Source organism: Ranitomeya variabilis, chromosome 1 (genome assembly GCF_051348905.1).
Source record: "Ranitomeya variabilis isolate aRanVar5 chromosome 1, aRanVar5.hap1, whole genome shotgun sequence".
Taxonomy (NCBI): domain Eukaryota; kingdom Metazoa; phylum Chordata; class Amphibia; order Anura; family Dendrobatidae; genus Ranitomeya; species Ranitomeya variabilis.
This window is the reverse complement of record NC_135232.1, coordinates 658,444,472-658,459,599: the sequence shown is the minus strand read 5'-3', so window position 1 is coordinate 658,459,599 and position 15,128 is coordinate 658,444,472. Positions and strand designations below refer to the sequence as shown.

The 15,128-nt window shown below is 43.8% G+C and overlaps 2 protein-coding genes across 2 annotated transcripts in view; one reads left to right on the top strand and one right to left on the bottom strand.

The window, feature by feature from the left end:
* Positions 1-1,690: 1,690 nt before the first annotated feature.
* On the bottom strand, positions 1,691-13,056 carry LRRC14B (leucine rich repeat containing 14B). Its single transcript, XM_077262775.1, has 2 exons — positions 12,115-13,056; positions 1,691-2,999 (listed from the first exon to the last, which is right to left on the bottom strand). Exons 1-2 carry the CDS (start codon positions 13,032-13,034, stop codon positions 2,357-2,359), a joined length of 1,563 nt encoding a protein of 520 aa, XP_077118890.1. The 5' UTR covers positions 13,035-13,056; the 3' UTR covers positions 1,691-2,356.
* The window catches only part of LOC143774992 (uncharacterized), a 132,920-nt gene continuing 125,418 nt past the window's right edge, over positions 7,627-15,128 (top strand). The window contains exon 1 of the mRNA XM_077262820.1: positions 7,627-7,828. The gene's annotated coding sequence lies outside the window, so the exon portion shown is untranslated. The remainder of the gene's footprint in view (positions 7,829-15,128) is intronic.

The following is a 15,128-nucleotide window of genomic DNA, read 5'->3' as shown; positions in this document are numbered from 1 at the left end:
AGTACTAAATGGGTGTGGTTGGGATGTGGATATGGGTGTGACTAATTATGAATGGGTGTGGTCAGAGGCGTGGCCTAAAATTTGCCGCGGCGCGCAAAGCGCGCCGCAAGCTTTGTCCCTCTTTCCCATCTTCAAAAGTTGGGAGGTATGGCTACTGTGTCCACCCCCATCTCCCCACTCACCCCCACAGAATATATCCACTGCCCTTCCGATAGAATAAATCCATCCCCTTCCACAGAATAAATGCACCCTGCCCCACACATGCTAAATAAATTCCAGCCCCCCCCACGTACACACTGAATAAATCCCCCACACACACTGAATAAATCCCCCCACACACTGAATAAATCCCCCCCCACACTGAATAAATCCCCCCACACTGAATAAATCCCCCCACACACTTAATAAATCCCCCCACATACTCCCCATAAACCCACCCCACGCTGAATCTTCGGTGTCTTCAGCTCCACAGCACAGGAGCACTTACCACCAAGTCTCTTCTTTCTCCTGCGCGCCGGATAGTGACGTCACAGCGTGATCACATGACCTGATCACGCTGCTGGCGTCGCTCTGACCCGGCAGTCAGAGCCTCAATTGTACTCGCAGCTGGTAGATGTCTGCGAGTACAATTGATCTCCGGGAGCCGGCGCGCTGCAGCTTCTCTGTGCCAGCTGTCAGCTTGACAGTCGGCACAGAGAACAGCTGACTCCCGTTCCCCGCGGCACACCCGACCATGTGTCGCGGCACACTAGTGTGCCGCGGCACACTGGTTGAAAAACACTGATCTAGAGCATCGCCTGAGCACTACTTTTTTTTTTCTTTAAATTGATGCACAATTCGCTTTATGCTCCAGAATTAAACTAATTTATGCCTGAGTAAAATGCGCCTTATGTATTAAAAAGGCTCCTGTAACGCCTGCTAGTTAGCCTGCCTCATCTTGGGCAGCCCTAATAACAAGAACTGCATCTCCTCCAATGTGTCCTCCTGTCTAAAGATTCCCTTGTGACGATGCAGCCCGATAATAGAGCGCTTTATGTTTTCTCATTGATTACAACTTATTGGTACTAAACTCTTTACACTAGATTAGATCTTTACATTAGAGACGTGTTGCACATGATTATAATCAAGGGTCTCCAGGAAAACAGCGTGAAGATTTCCTTGGATACATTTATTGTGAACTTGAAAGAAACGAGCTGACATCTTCACTGTCCAACATGAATTGTATGACTGGTCAATTTCAGACTTTGTCAGGCATTGCGTATGGCCCTACCTTTTAAGACCCCCATAATCATTAGACTAATGTCGGCTGAGCTTTGGAATCACTGGGATCAGATGGCTGTCTAATGTTGGCCTAACTCGGGAATCACTGGGAACGACTGGCTGTATAATCTTGGCCTAACTTGGAAATCACTGGGAACTGCTGGCTGTCTAATCTTTGCCAAACTTGGGAATCATTGGGAATGGCTGACTGTCTAATCTCAGCTTAACTTGGGAATCATTGGGATCAGCTGACAGTCTAATGTCGGCTGAACTTGGGAATCACTGGGATCATCTGGCTGTCTAATCTTGGCCTAACTTGGGAATCACTGGGAACGGCTGTCTGTCTAATCTTGGCCTAACTTGGGAATCATTGGGAACAGCTGACTGTCTAATCTCAGGCAAACTTGGGAATCATTGGGAGCAGCTGACAGTCTAATGTCAGCCGAACTTGGGAATCACTGGGATCATCTGGCTGTCTAATCTTTGCCCAACTTGGGAATCACTGGGAATGTTTGTTTGTCTAATCTCAGTGTAACTTGGGAATCACTGGCATCGTCTGGCTGTCTAATCTCGGCCAAACCTGGGAATTTCTGAGATCAGCAGACTTACAGACTAATGTCAGCCCAACTTGCAAATCACTGGGATTGGCTGACCGCCTGATTTGTATGGGGGTCTCCCGACTTCTGAGAAAGGTTTGGCATATCTGTTTTGGACTGATCCATTGTTTCTATGTGACATAATCGTCTCCAGAGAAGCCTGGCACCCACTCCCTCATAGAGAAGGCAGGAGCTGAGCCGAGTGCTCCTGTGCATGGAGGAGTTGGGAGATGTCACTGTCAGCCCAACTATCAACTGAACCATCTTTTGGCCGACAGCTATTTAGAGCTTTTGGCTACTGTTGAGGGCACACCTGATTATCCTAGATATTGTGCATTTTTTTTTACTCTTTTCATTTATTTAATTTTCTGGATCACAATATATCTTTGTGCATTTTTACTACAGTCATGTAGTGGGAGGATTGGCGAGAGACTTGAGGTCAGTTGTAATCTCGACATCGAACTTTAGCCCTTTGATTTATTTTTTTCCAAACCCCACCATTACAATGTTTGTAGTGATGTTGTGAAACTCTGCAGAGCTTCTCTGAATGAATTCAATAAACCAACTCCCAGTTCCTTGCTGGTCTCTTCAATAGCAGGATCATAGCTGCCAAAAAGAGGGGTGACAGCCGATATGTCATCTCGATTTGCCTGCTCCAAAATGCGCTGCAGAGATTCCTTCACCATATGAAATTTTTGACTGTCGAATTTTGTAAGAGTCATTTCATCGAGGGGGTAGCTGACTTCAGGAGGATAGCAATCTTTTGGGACTGGAAACTCAACATACTTCAACATTGGCAAATTGACAAGAACTCTGAATATTCGTCTGAGACTTACAGAGGTCAGAGGATTCTGCAGGAATTTAAATTCTTTGAGTTTGAGGCAATTCACCAATCCTATTTCCATGACATGGATATTCATGTCTCCAAGATCACATTCTTCCAAAACCAATGTCTTTAGAGTCAATGAAGCTTTTTGGAGAAGTTTGAAGAAGGTTGATGGGAAGAGTTCTGTAATATTGTGACCACTGAGGTCCAGGAACTCCAGATGTTCAGCATGAAGACTGTTTGCCAAGTATGCCATGTCTACCTGGTTCAGGGAGCAATTGCCTACTTCAAGAACTTTCAGTGGGGTCTGCAGTGGGCTAAAAAGGAAATGACAGAAATACTATTATAAGGGGGCAGCAGTAAGAGTAACAATGCTAGATCTGAGTAATTATATGGGAAAAAAGAAACATGCCTCATAGGACCGTAAGGATTAATGTGGTATGGGAGAGCACAGCATTCAGCAGAGCTTCTGAGTGATTGGATGGCTGCCATACCTCTCCTCACCGCATATCTGTCTGAGGGTTTGGTAGAGAATCATAGTAGTTGGTCAAAAATTGTGGTTGCCGGTCGGGTCCTATTCAACTGAAATAATCTATGGCTGTGCTACTACCAGGCACAATGCTGTTTCAGGGTCAAAGAATGGCAAGTCAGCTACAGCTCATCCCAAAATCCCCATAAGCCATAACAATCCCCGATTACAGGTTTATTCATGATGATAACAGACTGGACCGATAGGAAAAAGGAAAGCAAAAAGCCACCAACCATGATGATCAGAATGTGGTAGAAGAAATCCAGCCCAGTTCTATAACATCATCAGCTTTATTTGTATATGATTAAAAAATGTTCAAATTCATCATTAGTACAGAGATAAACATCAACACTTTTCTGGTACACTCAGCAGCCTCACTCTTGGTGTCACTGGACCAATGCCTGTGTCGGGTCCTTCTTCTGGTCCATTGTCAAAATGCGAAGCCTCCTTTTATCATGAACAAACCTGTTAATTTTTGCCTCTCTCTTAATAAATCAACAACACCATTGGTTACCCCCTTTTGTTCCCCATTTTTTAACTACTTATAGCCAATGGGCAATTATTATGACTGATCGTGATTTTGGGTCTAGCTGCAGTTGACTTACTGCTCTTTGACCATGAAACAGCATTGTAAGAACACATTCTTATAAGATCGTCTCAGTCGAATAGATGCAATCCCCTTTTTTTCCTAACTACTACCATAGAATTATCTGCCATCCTGAAAATTGTTGTATACATTTGGGTCACCCACCTGGGCAGTGAGGTACTAGGTACTGGGTCTGGTTGCACTTAAAGGGGATGTCATGGTGGCCGCGCCCAGGGCCACGGGCTCTTCAGGTGCTACTTCACCTTCAGGCGTGGTGTGGGCAAATAACATACAGTCCTATGCCCTCCGGTTCTGCTATGTATCCTGGAGTACAACACAGCCTCGGGCTCCCGGTGCCCGATTCCTGCGCTTTGACTCAGAGGGTGCCCAGTCACAGTTCCCCGCTGAGCCCCTACCCTTCCCCACTGTACTCCTTTCCTCAGAAGCTCCACCACTTTCAACCCCTCGGGTTTACTTCCTTCCCAGGAGCTGCAGCTCAATCCTGGCTGCACGGCTCTGTTGTCTGCTCTCAGTTCCAGTATCAACAAAAACGTGTGCACAGCTCTATATGGAGGTGCCCAGGTAGGTTCCAAAACCGGAGTGATACATTTAAGAAAAACCTGGCACTTAACTTAATATAGGTGATATTTTATTATTCCAAGCGGAGGTGCAGTAACAGCAAACGTTTCGGTCATAAACACATGACCTTCATCAGTTACGTAAAAGTGATTGCTGGTGAAGTAAGTGTTAGCTCTGTTTAACAGACTATAATGCTAATTGCCCATTGGGGGAGGCACTGGTTAGAATACTCGGGTATGGGCGCAGCCCTGCTGTGGTGCTGCAGACGCGGAGTCCACTGAACGCCCATACCCGAGTATTCTAACCAGTGCCTCCCCCTAATGGGCAATTAGCATTATAGTCTGTTAAACAGAGCTAACACTTACTTCACCAGCAATCACTTTTACGTAACTGATGAAGGTCATGTGTTTATGACCGAAACGTTTGCTGTTACTGCACCTCCGCTTGGAATAATAAAATATCACCTATATTAAGTTGAGTGCCAGGTTTTTCTCATATATATGCTCTCAGTTCCCGACTTCCTTCTCTCTCCTCTCCCTCCAACAGACTGCCTAACTCCTCCTCCAGATCAGAACACTTAAAGCTGGGGAAGCCTCCTTGAATCCGGGTCATGAGCTCCCCCTTCTGGCCTGGATTCGGAAAGTGTTGAATGTGGGTGCATTACCTGGTAAAGAGAATCCTTCTTGCCACCAAGCATGACATTACCCTCCCCGAAGGGAAGGAAACATCACTGTAACAACCGGTTACCTGGGGTGTTACACATTCATAGGCAACAAAACGTTAGGAAACAATATATGCAAAGTGACTGCTGATATGGATTGTTTCTCATATCATTGAGATTCATAATATAATGAGACTCATGCAATTACTACCCTGAATAATAACAGCATCAAGCAAGAGATATGTAAAGCAATGGAATCACTGGAGATGTAGAAGCCTCTTAAAGGGAACTTGTCAGGAAATTCTTATTAGTGATGTAAAATTATAATTTTTTTTAGAAATCTAATGTATCAGTCATGAAAAATCTAGTGTAGAAGTCATATGCAAATCAGCCTGTAAGTGCACTGGAGAGGCGTTAATACATTTTTACTGCTTCTTCGTAGTAGACTGACATGCCCCCAATGCACTTCTATCCTGATTTACATGTGGCTCTTACACTAGATTTCTCAGGATCTCTACAAAAAAAGTATTATTTTATTGGGGAACAAGCACCTATGCAGCCATGCGCCTGCTTCCATATGTAAAAACATGCTAACAGGTTCCCTTTAAGTGTTAGGATTTTGTCAAATATATTTTAAACAATATGCAACATCTGAATGGTAAAAAAATAGGAAACCAGACTACAGGGGACAGCCACATGTGAATAAGGTCTTGAAGAACCGCTGATACATGGAGAACCTGAGTGGGCAGAGAAGGACACAAATAGTGATTCAAAGTGCATTAGTGACACTAATTTTGTCAAACCATATTACTATCCACCTCCCTGATAACATGCATTGGGCAATTTCTGCTCAGATATTTGGAGCCTCGATGAAAAAAAATCCATAGTGGAAATAAATAGCATGATACTGCAGACTTGTGGCTGCTATGAAATATCCAGAAAAGTGGACTGCCATGGTTTTTGAGTCATGGGTGTTATACCTGATGCTAAGGTGTAACTGAAAGATCCGGTTAATATCTACTACTTAGATTGTCTAATACAGCTCAGAAATTAATAAGCTCACCACTATTAGCAAATCACTATGGGTGATAAAAAAGCAAGAAATATGTTCCTTTTCAACATGAAAATAATAATATATATTATATGTATATTTTTTTGCAGATAACAGTCAATGCATTGGTGGAAGATGGAGGAGCCAGCTACATCTCCCACCAATCAGTGTGTGCGACTGAGACAACAGACGCAAAGACATCACTACACCACATCTGCTGTCTGGGGGCAATCAGTGCACTGAAGACTAGAGCAGAGCACCGGGGGAACAGGAGCAAGGTGAGTATGGGTTGGATATATACACATGCTTCTCACAAAATTAGAGTATCATGAATAAGTTAATTTATTTTAGTTCTTCAATACAAAAAGTAAAACTTATATATTATATAGAGTCATTACACACAGAGTGATATATTTAAAGTGTTTATTTCTGTTAATGTTGATGATTATGGCTTTAAGTCATTATCTCAGTAAATTAGAATACTTTATAACACCAGCTTGAAAAATGGTTTTAAAATCCAAAATGTTGTCCTTCTGAAATTTATGTTTAGTAAATGCACTCAATACTTAGTTGGGGCTCCTTTTGCATCAATTACTGCATCAATGCGGTGTGGCATGGAGGTGATCAGCTTGTAGCACTGCTGAGGTGCTATGGAAGCCCAGGTTGCTTTGATAACAGCCTTCAGTTCGTCTGCATTGTTGGGTCTGGTGTCTCTGGACAATACCCCATAGATTCTCTATGGGGTTAAGGTCAGGCGAGTTTGCTGGACAATCAAGCACAGTGATACTGTTTTTTTTAAACTAGGTATTGGTACTTTTTGCAGTGTGGACAGGTGCCAAGTCCTACTGGAGAATTAAATCTCCAAAAAGCTTGTCAGCAGAGGGAAGCATGAAGTATTCTAAAATTTTCTGGTAGATGGTGTCACGAACCGACACAGTTAACATCCGGGGGACAATACAACAAACACAACAACGTGTAGGAATGGGCAGAGGAAGGTCCTCGCAGTAGGGAACAAGGGGTGGGGCACCTCCTGAGTTCTAACCTGTGACTGTCCCTAAATTCACCTAACGCCCTAAGCAGCCTCACCACTGTGGATGGTGAACAAAAAAGGGAGAGGGACAATAACAAGAGAGAAAGAAAAAGGGGAAATAGTACTTTACACTGTCCCTGCTGTAAAGCACCACACAGCTGAGGATAAGGCTCCCAAACCACGAACTCCAAGAAGGCAGCAGAAGCACCACTGAAACCAGAGAGCTCTTTACTCCAGGCTTGATCAACATAGAAAACTCTATCACCGACAGTCAGCTGATGGGTTATGTGACTTTTTAATAGATGGTGGGAGTGATCACCACCCACATCAGCTGACTAGCAATGAAGCAGCTGCCAGCAAGGGGAAACTAACATTTACCCTTGCTGACCTGAAAGGAAAAAAGCTACATTTAAATTATAGCGGAACAAGAGCTGCCACGAATCCAAAAATGAATCATGACAGACCGCTGCGCTGACTTTGGTCTTGATAAAACACAATGGACTTACACCAGCAGATGTCATGGCTCCCCAAACCATCACTGATTGTGGAACTTCACACTAGACCTCAAGCAGCTTGGATTGTGTGCCTCTTCACTCTTCCTCCAGACTCTAGGACCTCGATTTCCAAATGAAATGCAAAATTTACTTTCATCTGAAAACAACACCTTGGACCATTGAGCAACAGTCCAGTTCTTTTTCTCCTTTGCCCAGGTAAGATGCATCTGGCGTTGTATATTGGTCATGAGCGGCTTGACACAAGGAATGAGACACTTGCGGTTATCCCGGTTGCTTGTGCACCTTTTTCTACCACACTTTTACCTTCCACTCAAATTTCCATTATTATGCTTGGATACAGCACTCTGTGAACAGCCAGATTATTTCCAATGACTTTTTGTGGCTTACCCTCCTTGTGGAGTATGTCAATGACTGCCTTCCAGACATCTGTCAAGTCAGCAGTCTTCCCCATTGGGGCCTACTGAAACAGACTAAGGGACCCTTCTAAATGCTTAGGAAGCCTTTGAAAGTGACTTTTGTTTATTATTCTAATTTGCTGAGATAATAAATTTTGGGTTTTCATTGGCTGTAGGCCATAATCATCAACATAAACAGAAATAAACACTTGAAATAGATCACTCTGTTTGTAATGACTCTATATAATATGATTTTCTCTTTTTGTATTGAAGAACTGAAATAAACTTTTTGATGATATTCTAATTTAGCGAAAAGCACCTGTATATACAGTACAGACCAAAAGTTTGGACACACCTTCTCATTTAAAGATTTTTCTGTATATTCATGACTATGAAAATTGTAAATTCACACTGAAGGCATCAAAACTATGAATTAACACATGTGGAATTATATACTTAACAAAAAAGTGTGAAACAACTGAAAATATGTCTTATATTCTAGGTTCTTCAAAGTAGCCACCTTTTGCTTTGATGACTGCTTTGCACACTTTTGGCATTCTCTTGATAAGCTTCAAGAGGTAGTCACCGGAAATGGTTTTCACTCCACAGGTGTGCCCTGTCAGGTATAATACGTGGGATTTCTTGCTTTATAAATGGGGTTGGGACCATCAGTTGTGTTGAGCAGAAGTCTGGTGGATACACAGCTGATAGTCCTACTGAATAGACTGTTAGAATTTGTATTATGGCAAGAAAAAAGCAGCTGAATAAAGAAAAACGAGTGGCCATCATTAGTTTAAGAAATGAAGGTCAGTCAGTCCGAAAAATTGGGAAAACTTTGAAAGTGTCCCCAAGTGCAGTGGCAAAAACTATCAAGCGCTACAAAGAAACTGGCTCACATGACGACCGCCCCAGGAAAGGAAGACCAAGAGTCACCTCTGCTTCTGAAGATAAGTTTATCCGAGTCACCAGCCTCAGAAATCTCAGTTTAACAGCAGCAGCAGATTAGAGACCAGGTCAATGCTACACAGAGTTCTAGTAGCAGACACATCTCTACAACAACTGTTAAGTGGAGACTTTGTGCAGCAGGCCTTTATGGTAAAATTGCTGCTAGGAAACCACTGCTAAGGACAGGCAACAAACAGAAGAGACTTATTTGGGCTAAAGAACACAAGGAATGGACATTAGACCAGTGGAAATCTGTGCTTTGGTCTGATGAGTCCAAATTTGAGATCTTTGGTTCCAACCACCGTGTCTTTGTGCGACGCAGAAAAGGTGAACGGATGGACTCTACATTCCTGGTTTCCACCGTGAAGCATGGAGGAGGAGGTGTGATGGTGTGGGGGTGCTTTGCTGGTGACACTGTTGGGGATTTATTAAAAATTGAGGGCATACTGAACCAGCATGGCTACCACAGCATCTTGCAGCAGCATGCTATTCCATCCGGTTTGTGTTTAGTTGGACCATCATTTATTTTTCAACAGGACAATGACCCCAAACACACCTCCAGGCTGTGTAAGGGCTATTTGACCAAGAAGGAGAGTGATGGGGTGCTACGCCAGATGACCTGGCCTCCACAGTCACCAGACCTGAACCCAATCGAGATGGTTTGGGGTGAGCTGGACAGCAGAGTGAAGGCAAAAGGGCCAACAAGTGCTAAGTATCTCTGGGAACTTCTTCAAGATTATTAGAAGACCATTTCCAGTGACTACTTCTTGAAGCTCATCAAGAGAATGTCAAGAGTGTGCAAAGCAGTCATCAAAGCAAAAGGTGGCTAGTTTGAAGAACCTAGAATATAAGACATATTTTCAGTTGTTTCACACTTTTTTGCTAAGTATATAATTCCACATGTGTTAATTCATAGTTTTGATGTCTTTAGTGTGAATGTACAATTTTCATAGTCATGAAAATGCAGAAAAATCTTTAAATGAGAAGATGTGTCCAAACTTTTGGTCTGTACTGTACATGTATATTAACGATGTGTGCCTGGATATAGGGGGCTCATACTGTATATAGGAGGACGGTGTGGGGACCATATGAGCGCTATGTGGGGCTGATACTGTATATCAGAGGGATGTGTGTAGGCTCGTATGCTATACAGTGTGCTGTATGTGGACTCATACTGTATACAGGGAGGCTATGTGGGGCTCATTCTATATATATAGGGGGGCTCTGTATGTCCCATACTGTGTATGGAGGGCTCATACTGTATATAGGAGGACTTTGTGGGGGCTCATACTGTATAGGGGGCTGTGTGGGGCTCATACTGCATATACGGAGGCTGTGTATGGGTTCATACCGTGTATAGGGGTGACAGCATACTTAATTCTGCTTAATATTAAGTTATACAATTAAGATAAATTAATGAATAATAATAATAATAAGCCAACCCAAGTATAAGCCAAGACCCCTAATTTTGCCACAAAAAGCTGGGAAAACTTATTGACTCGAGTATAAGCCTAGGGTGGGAAATGCAGCAGCTACTGGTAGATTTCAAAAATAAAAATAGATACCAATAAAAGTAAAATTGATTGAGACATCAGTAGGTTAAGTGTTTTTGAATATCCATATTGAATCAGGAGCCCCATATAATGCTCCATACAGTTCATGATGGGCCCCATAAGATGCTCCATACAAAATACGCCTCATATAATGCTCCATAAATTCATGATGGGCCCCATAACATGGTCCATATTACAATGTGCCCCATATAATGCTGCATAAAAGGTTAATGATCGTCCCATAAGATGCTGCATAGAATATTATGCCCCCTATAATGCTGCACAATGGTTGATTGCCCCATAAGATGCTCCGTAGAATATTATGCCCCATATAATGCTGCACAAAGGTTGATGGCCCCATAAGATGCTCCATAGAATATTATGCCCCATATAATGCTGCACAAAGGTTGATGGCCCCATAGAATATTATTCCCCATATAATGCTGCACAAAGGTTGATGGCCTCAGAAGATGCTCCATAGAATATTATGCCCCATATAATGCTGCACATAGGTTGATGGCCCTTTAAGATGCTCCATAAAATAATATGCCCCATATGCTGCTGCTGCAATTAAAAAAAAATGACATACTCATCTCTCGTCACTGGGGGTCTGATGCCGGTGTCCTAAGCATCCGGGGACACTGGCGCTCTATGCGGGCTAGGTGCCGGTGTCGCCGCAGGCTCAGGCCCCCTGGCACCTACGATATTCACCTGTCCCCATTCCACTGCAGCGCGCTACTGTGTCTTCCGGGTCTCTGCACGTCACAGCCAGAGGACGCGGAAGACAGAGCCCGGCAGTGGAACGATAACAGGTGAATATCGCATGGCTCACCTTCCCCCGTCATACTCACCCTCCTGGCGCGGTCTGCACGTCCCTGCTTCGATGGTCTCCAGCGCACGCCGGAAGCTTGTTCCTTTGTTCAGCGGTCACATGGTACTGCTCATTAAAGTAATGAATATGCGCTCCACGCCTATGGGAGTGGAGTTGTGTCCATATTCATTATTTTAATGAGCGGTACCATGTGACCGCTGAACACAGGAAGAGCTGCGGGCGTTTGAGAAGCAGGGAAGTGCCGAGACCGCGCTGGGAGCAGGTGATTATGATGTGACAGCCGCCACTCCTGCTGCTCCCCCACCAACCCCCTGGGACAATGACTCGAGTATAAGCCAAGAGGGGCAATTTTAGCCTAAAAAAATGGGCTGAAAATATCGGCTTATACTCGAGTATATACCGTATAATCAATAATAATAAGCAGAATGAATTTTGCCCTATTGGTTCGGCCCTCCGCAACAGTCATGGTCTCTCATGTGGCCCCTCTTGAAAAGTAATTTCCCACCCCTAGTCTAGACTGTAATATGTGAATTAGGGCGAATTTAGACATCTGTGTATCACTGTCGGAGTACGGACCACAATGCATAGACTGGCAGAGGGTATTCTGAAATTGACATCATCATACGGATATATGATGCTGTTGAGTCTAGGTCAGGAGACCCAAGGCCAGTCCATACACGGATGTCTGAAATCAGCTTACTTTTTGTAGAAATAATTTTTATTTATTTTGAGATATATGAAATGAAGAAAATGTACCTGAGCAACTTTCTCAGCCGTCCTGTAAGAGTAGAGAAGGAAACACTTAGCTCTGTAAGATGGACCATGTTGCTTAGTTTCTCGCCAATGGTACTTAATACGGCATCATCTTCTGGTGTATAATGTGCAACATTGAAAGTCCTTGTTGGCAAGGTGAGAGACCGAAGATGTGGGAAAGTGAGATTATTTAGAAGGACCTCAAGATGGTAATCTTGTAAGCGGACGTTGTGAACTATTTCCAACTTGTGGATAGAATTGGGCTCAACAAGTTTTATGATATAGAAAAGCTTTCTCAAGGCTAAATTATCCACCCTAAAGTCTACACATCTTATCTTCAGGGGGCAGTGACATCGCATCAGTAAGGCTTGAACCACAAGTTCATAGTTCCTCTCTGTGACAAAGAGGTTACAGAAGATATCGATTTCGATGTTAAATATGGAGGAATGAAAATCAAATCTCTGAATCTCCACGAGAATTTCAAAACATAGCTGTGAAATCATTTCCGTCCTTGCCCACCTTCCCAGTGACTTCTTACATTGGCATGGCTGAAACTCAACGTCTTGAATTGCCGTCAGGTCCACAACTTTAAGTCTTTTTGCATAAGTGGCTGAAGAGTTCAGTACATAGTTCTTCAAGCCCTTCAGACAAGCAGTCAGGCTTCGCTGGCATGCCCGGTTGCTGATATCTTCAGGGTAGTCTAGTGTCTTGCCTAGTAGTTGGCCAAAGTTGAATTCTTGCTGAGGCCAGTTCTCCAGCAACAAAACAATTAATTCTTCTTTTTCATGCAAGAAGCAAGCCTTGAGTAAGAGGGGGTACAGATTATGTGCCAGGTTCCTGATATGTTCCTTAGCATATGCCTGGTTGGATATTAAGCTCTCCGCCCCGATAAATCTCAGCGTCTTCATGTCGTATTTGATCATTTTCCTTCCCGTCTTGGTCACTGTTTCGTTGCTCTCTGAAGCTCACCGTGTCATGACATGTTATTTTTAGTTGCAGCTGACACTGGAATTTGTTGGGAGATGAAAACCTCAAGCCACTTGTCCGTCTCATTTTTATAAACTAGTTTGTCAGCCAGTATTTCCGTAGTGCTGTGGATTATCGCAGAGCGCAACTCAAGTCTATGGATCCATGAAAACTCAGACAGCTGGCTAGTTGCAGGCCAGCGCTGTCCATTTTTTGTAATTGCTTGACTTAAAAAAGACAACAAAAAACAAAACGCAATTCTGGTATTTCAATGTCTTTTTCTCTTTACAGCTTTTACGGTATGGGGTAAATTTATATTATGATAAATTTATTTTACATTGATTTTTTTTAGTCCTCTTGGGGGACTTGAACCTGCGATTGTCTGATTGCTTGATTTATATACTGTAATATCACGGTATGGCAGCATACAGAAAAAAAAATCACGGGTCTCCAATGGAGCCCAGCCACAAGCTGCCCTTCACATAGTCATGGCAGTCACAGGTGTCTTCAGCAGGAAATTGACGATCAAGTCTACCAGTCGTCACCCTGCAAATGGGTTGTTGGTGGAAGGAGGTGCGATCAACACATAGGCCTTAAATGCCGCTGTCAGAGACTTCCATTAGCATTTACATGGTTTACAGCAGCAATAAGCTTTGCCCTGCTCGCTGCAGTTAGAGGCAGATGCTGGCAGTGTAATACAACCATCGTCTCCCAGCTACAATGTGGACTCAGCTCCGGAGCTGCATCATAAACAATACCCAAATATGGATGAACCAGTGTGTGCAATTTCTGGTAGTTAAAGTGGTTGCCACCTTTCAGAAAACTTTCAAAATGAAGCTGCCAGAAGAACGAACGCTACTTCTTTCCAAACCCTGAAGCCGTTAAAAGAAGTGACATAAGACTGAACATGCGCACAGCAATGTGGTTTTCTCATTACTGTGCATTATGTTAATTTCTTTCAACACTACGGCGGTGCTTTTTCAGGCAGGATCCCCTTACAAACATGACACGTGCCTATATTCTGAGGGTATGTGCACGCTGACTTACTTTGCTGAGTTTTTGAGGAGTTCTAAGGGATTTTTATGTGAGGATTTGGGGACTTTCCACAGTTTCTGCTCCAAAAACTCCTAAAGCAACATCCCCCTCACCCAACTTAGAGCATACAGTACATAGCCTTACAGTGAAGAGATCATTAATAAAACACTTTCTAAAGCTAAGAAGAGGGAGCAACTTATCCCTTCAAAGAAATAGTGTCTTAAAACAAATCTGACATGCCAAGGTTATTTCCCAGAGGAGCATTGCAAGGCTTAAAAATCTCCTCACCTTGGCATGTCAGGCTTGACATGTCCCTCTCCGCAAGGAGAAACGTTATCCCTTGGATCCCGGTCAGACGCCTCTCACCCAGCCACTTTGCACTGACTAGGGGCAGTACACCGAAACACATTGCCTGTAAATTGAGATCCTGGTTTTGTCTTTTATCCCAAGTCATGTGGTAAGGCTCGTTAGAGTGTTGATATTGACATTTAGGATGGCTACTTCCAATATGTGTCACTAGAGTTCTAATCCAATTGCTCTCTGAAGAGGTGTCAAGTCTACCGCTGCCGCACCTGCCGCATCTTCTCCCGGCTCCCGACATACTTACCTGTCCCTGCGCGCTCCCGGAGTGTGTGCACGCCACCCGACCTTCCCGTCTCGTCGCCGGCTCCTGGTTCTCATCGGATTCGCGTGCACACTTCGCTTCCCAGCCCCAGCAGTGCACGAGCGCCTCCGCAGGCTGGTCTTCGGTCATCCCGTTCCTCCTTTCTATGATCCTGGAGGTCCCTGACCTGGTAGCCTCTCATCCTGTTCTGTGCCTGTCAATTGTGTTCCACGCTTGATCCAGGCTCCACTCTACCCTGCGTTCTCCTGTCTTTCAGTCTGTCTGACCTGCCTAGTGCTCTGTCTTGCCTGGGCCATCCTTCCTTGCATACTCACTGTGTTCTCTCCTAGTGCCGTTCATCCCAGTCTGCGCCTTTATCTTTCCATGTCTTCTGTCCCTTCTGAAAGTACCT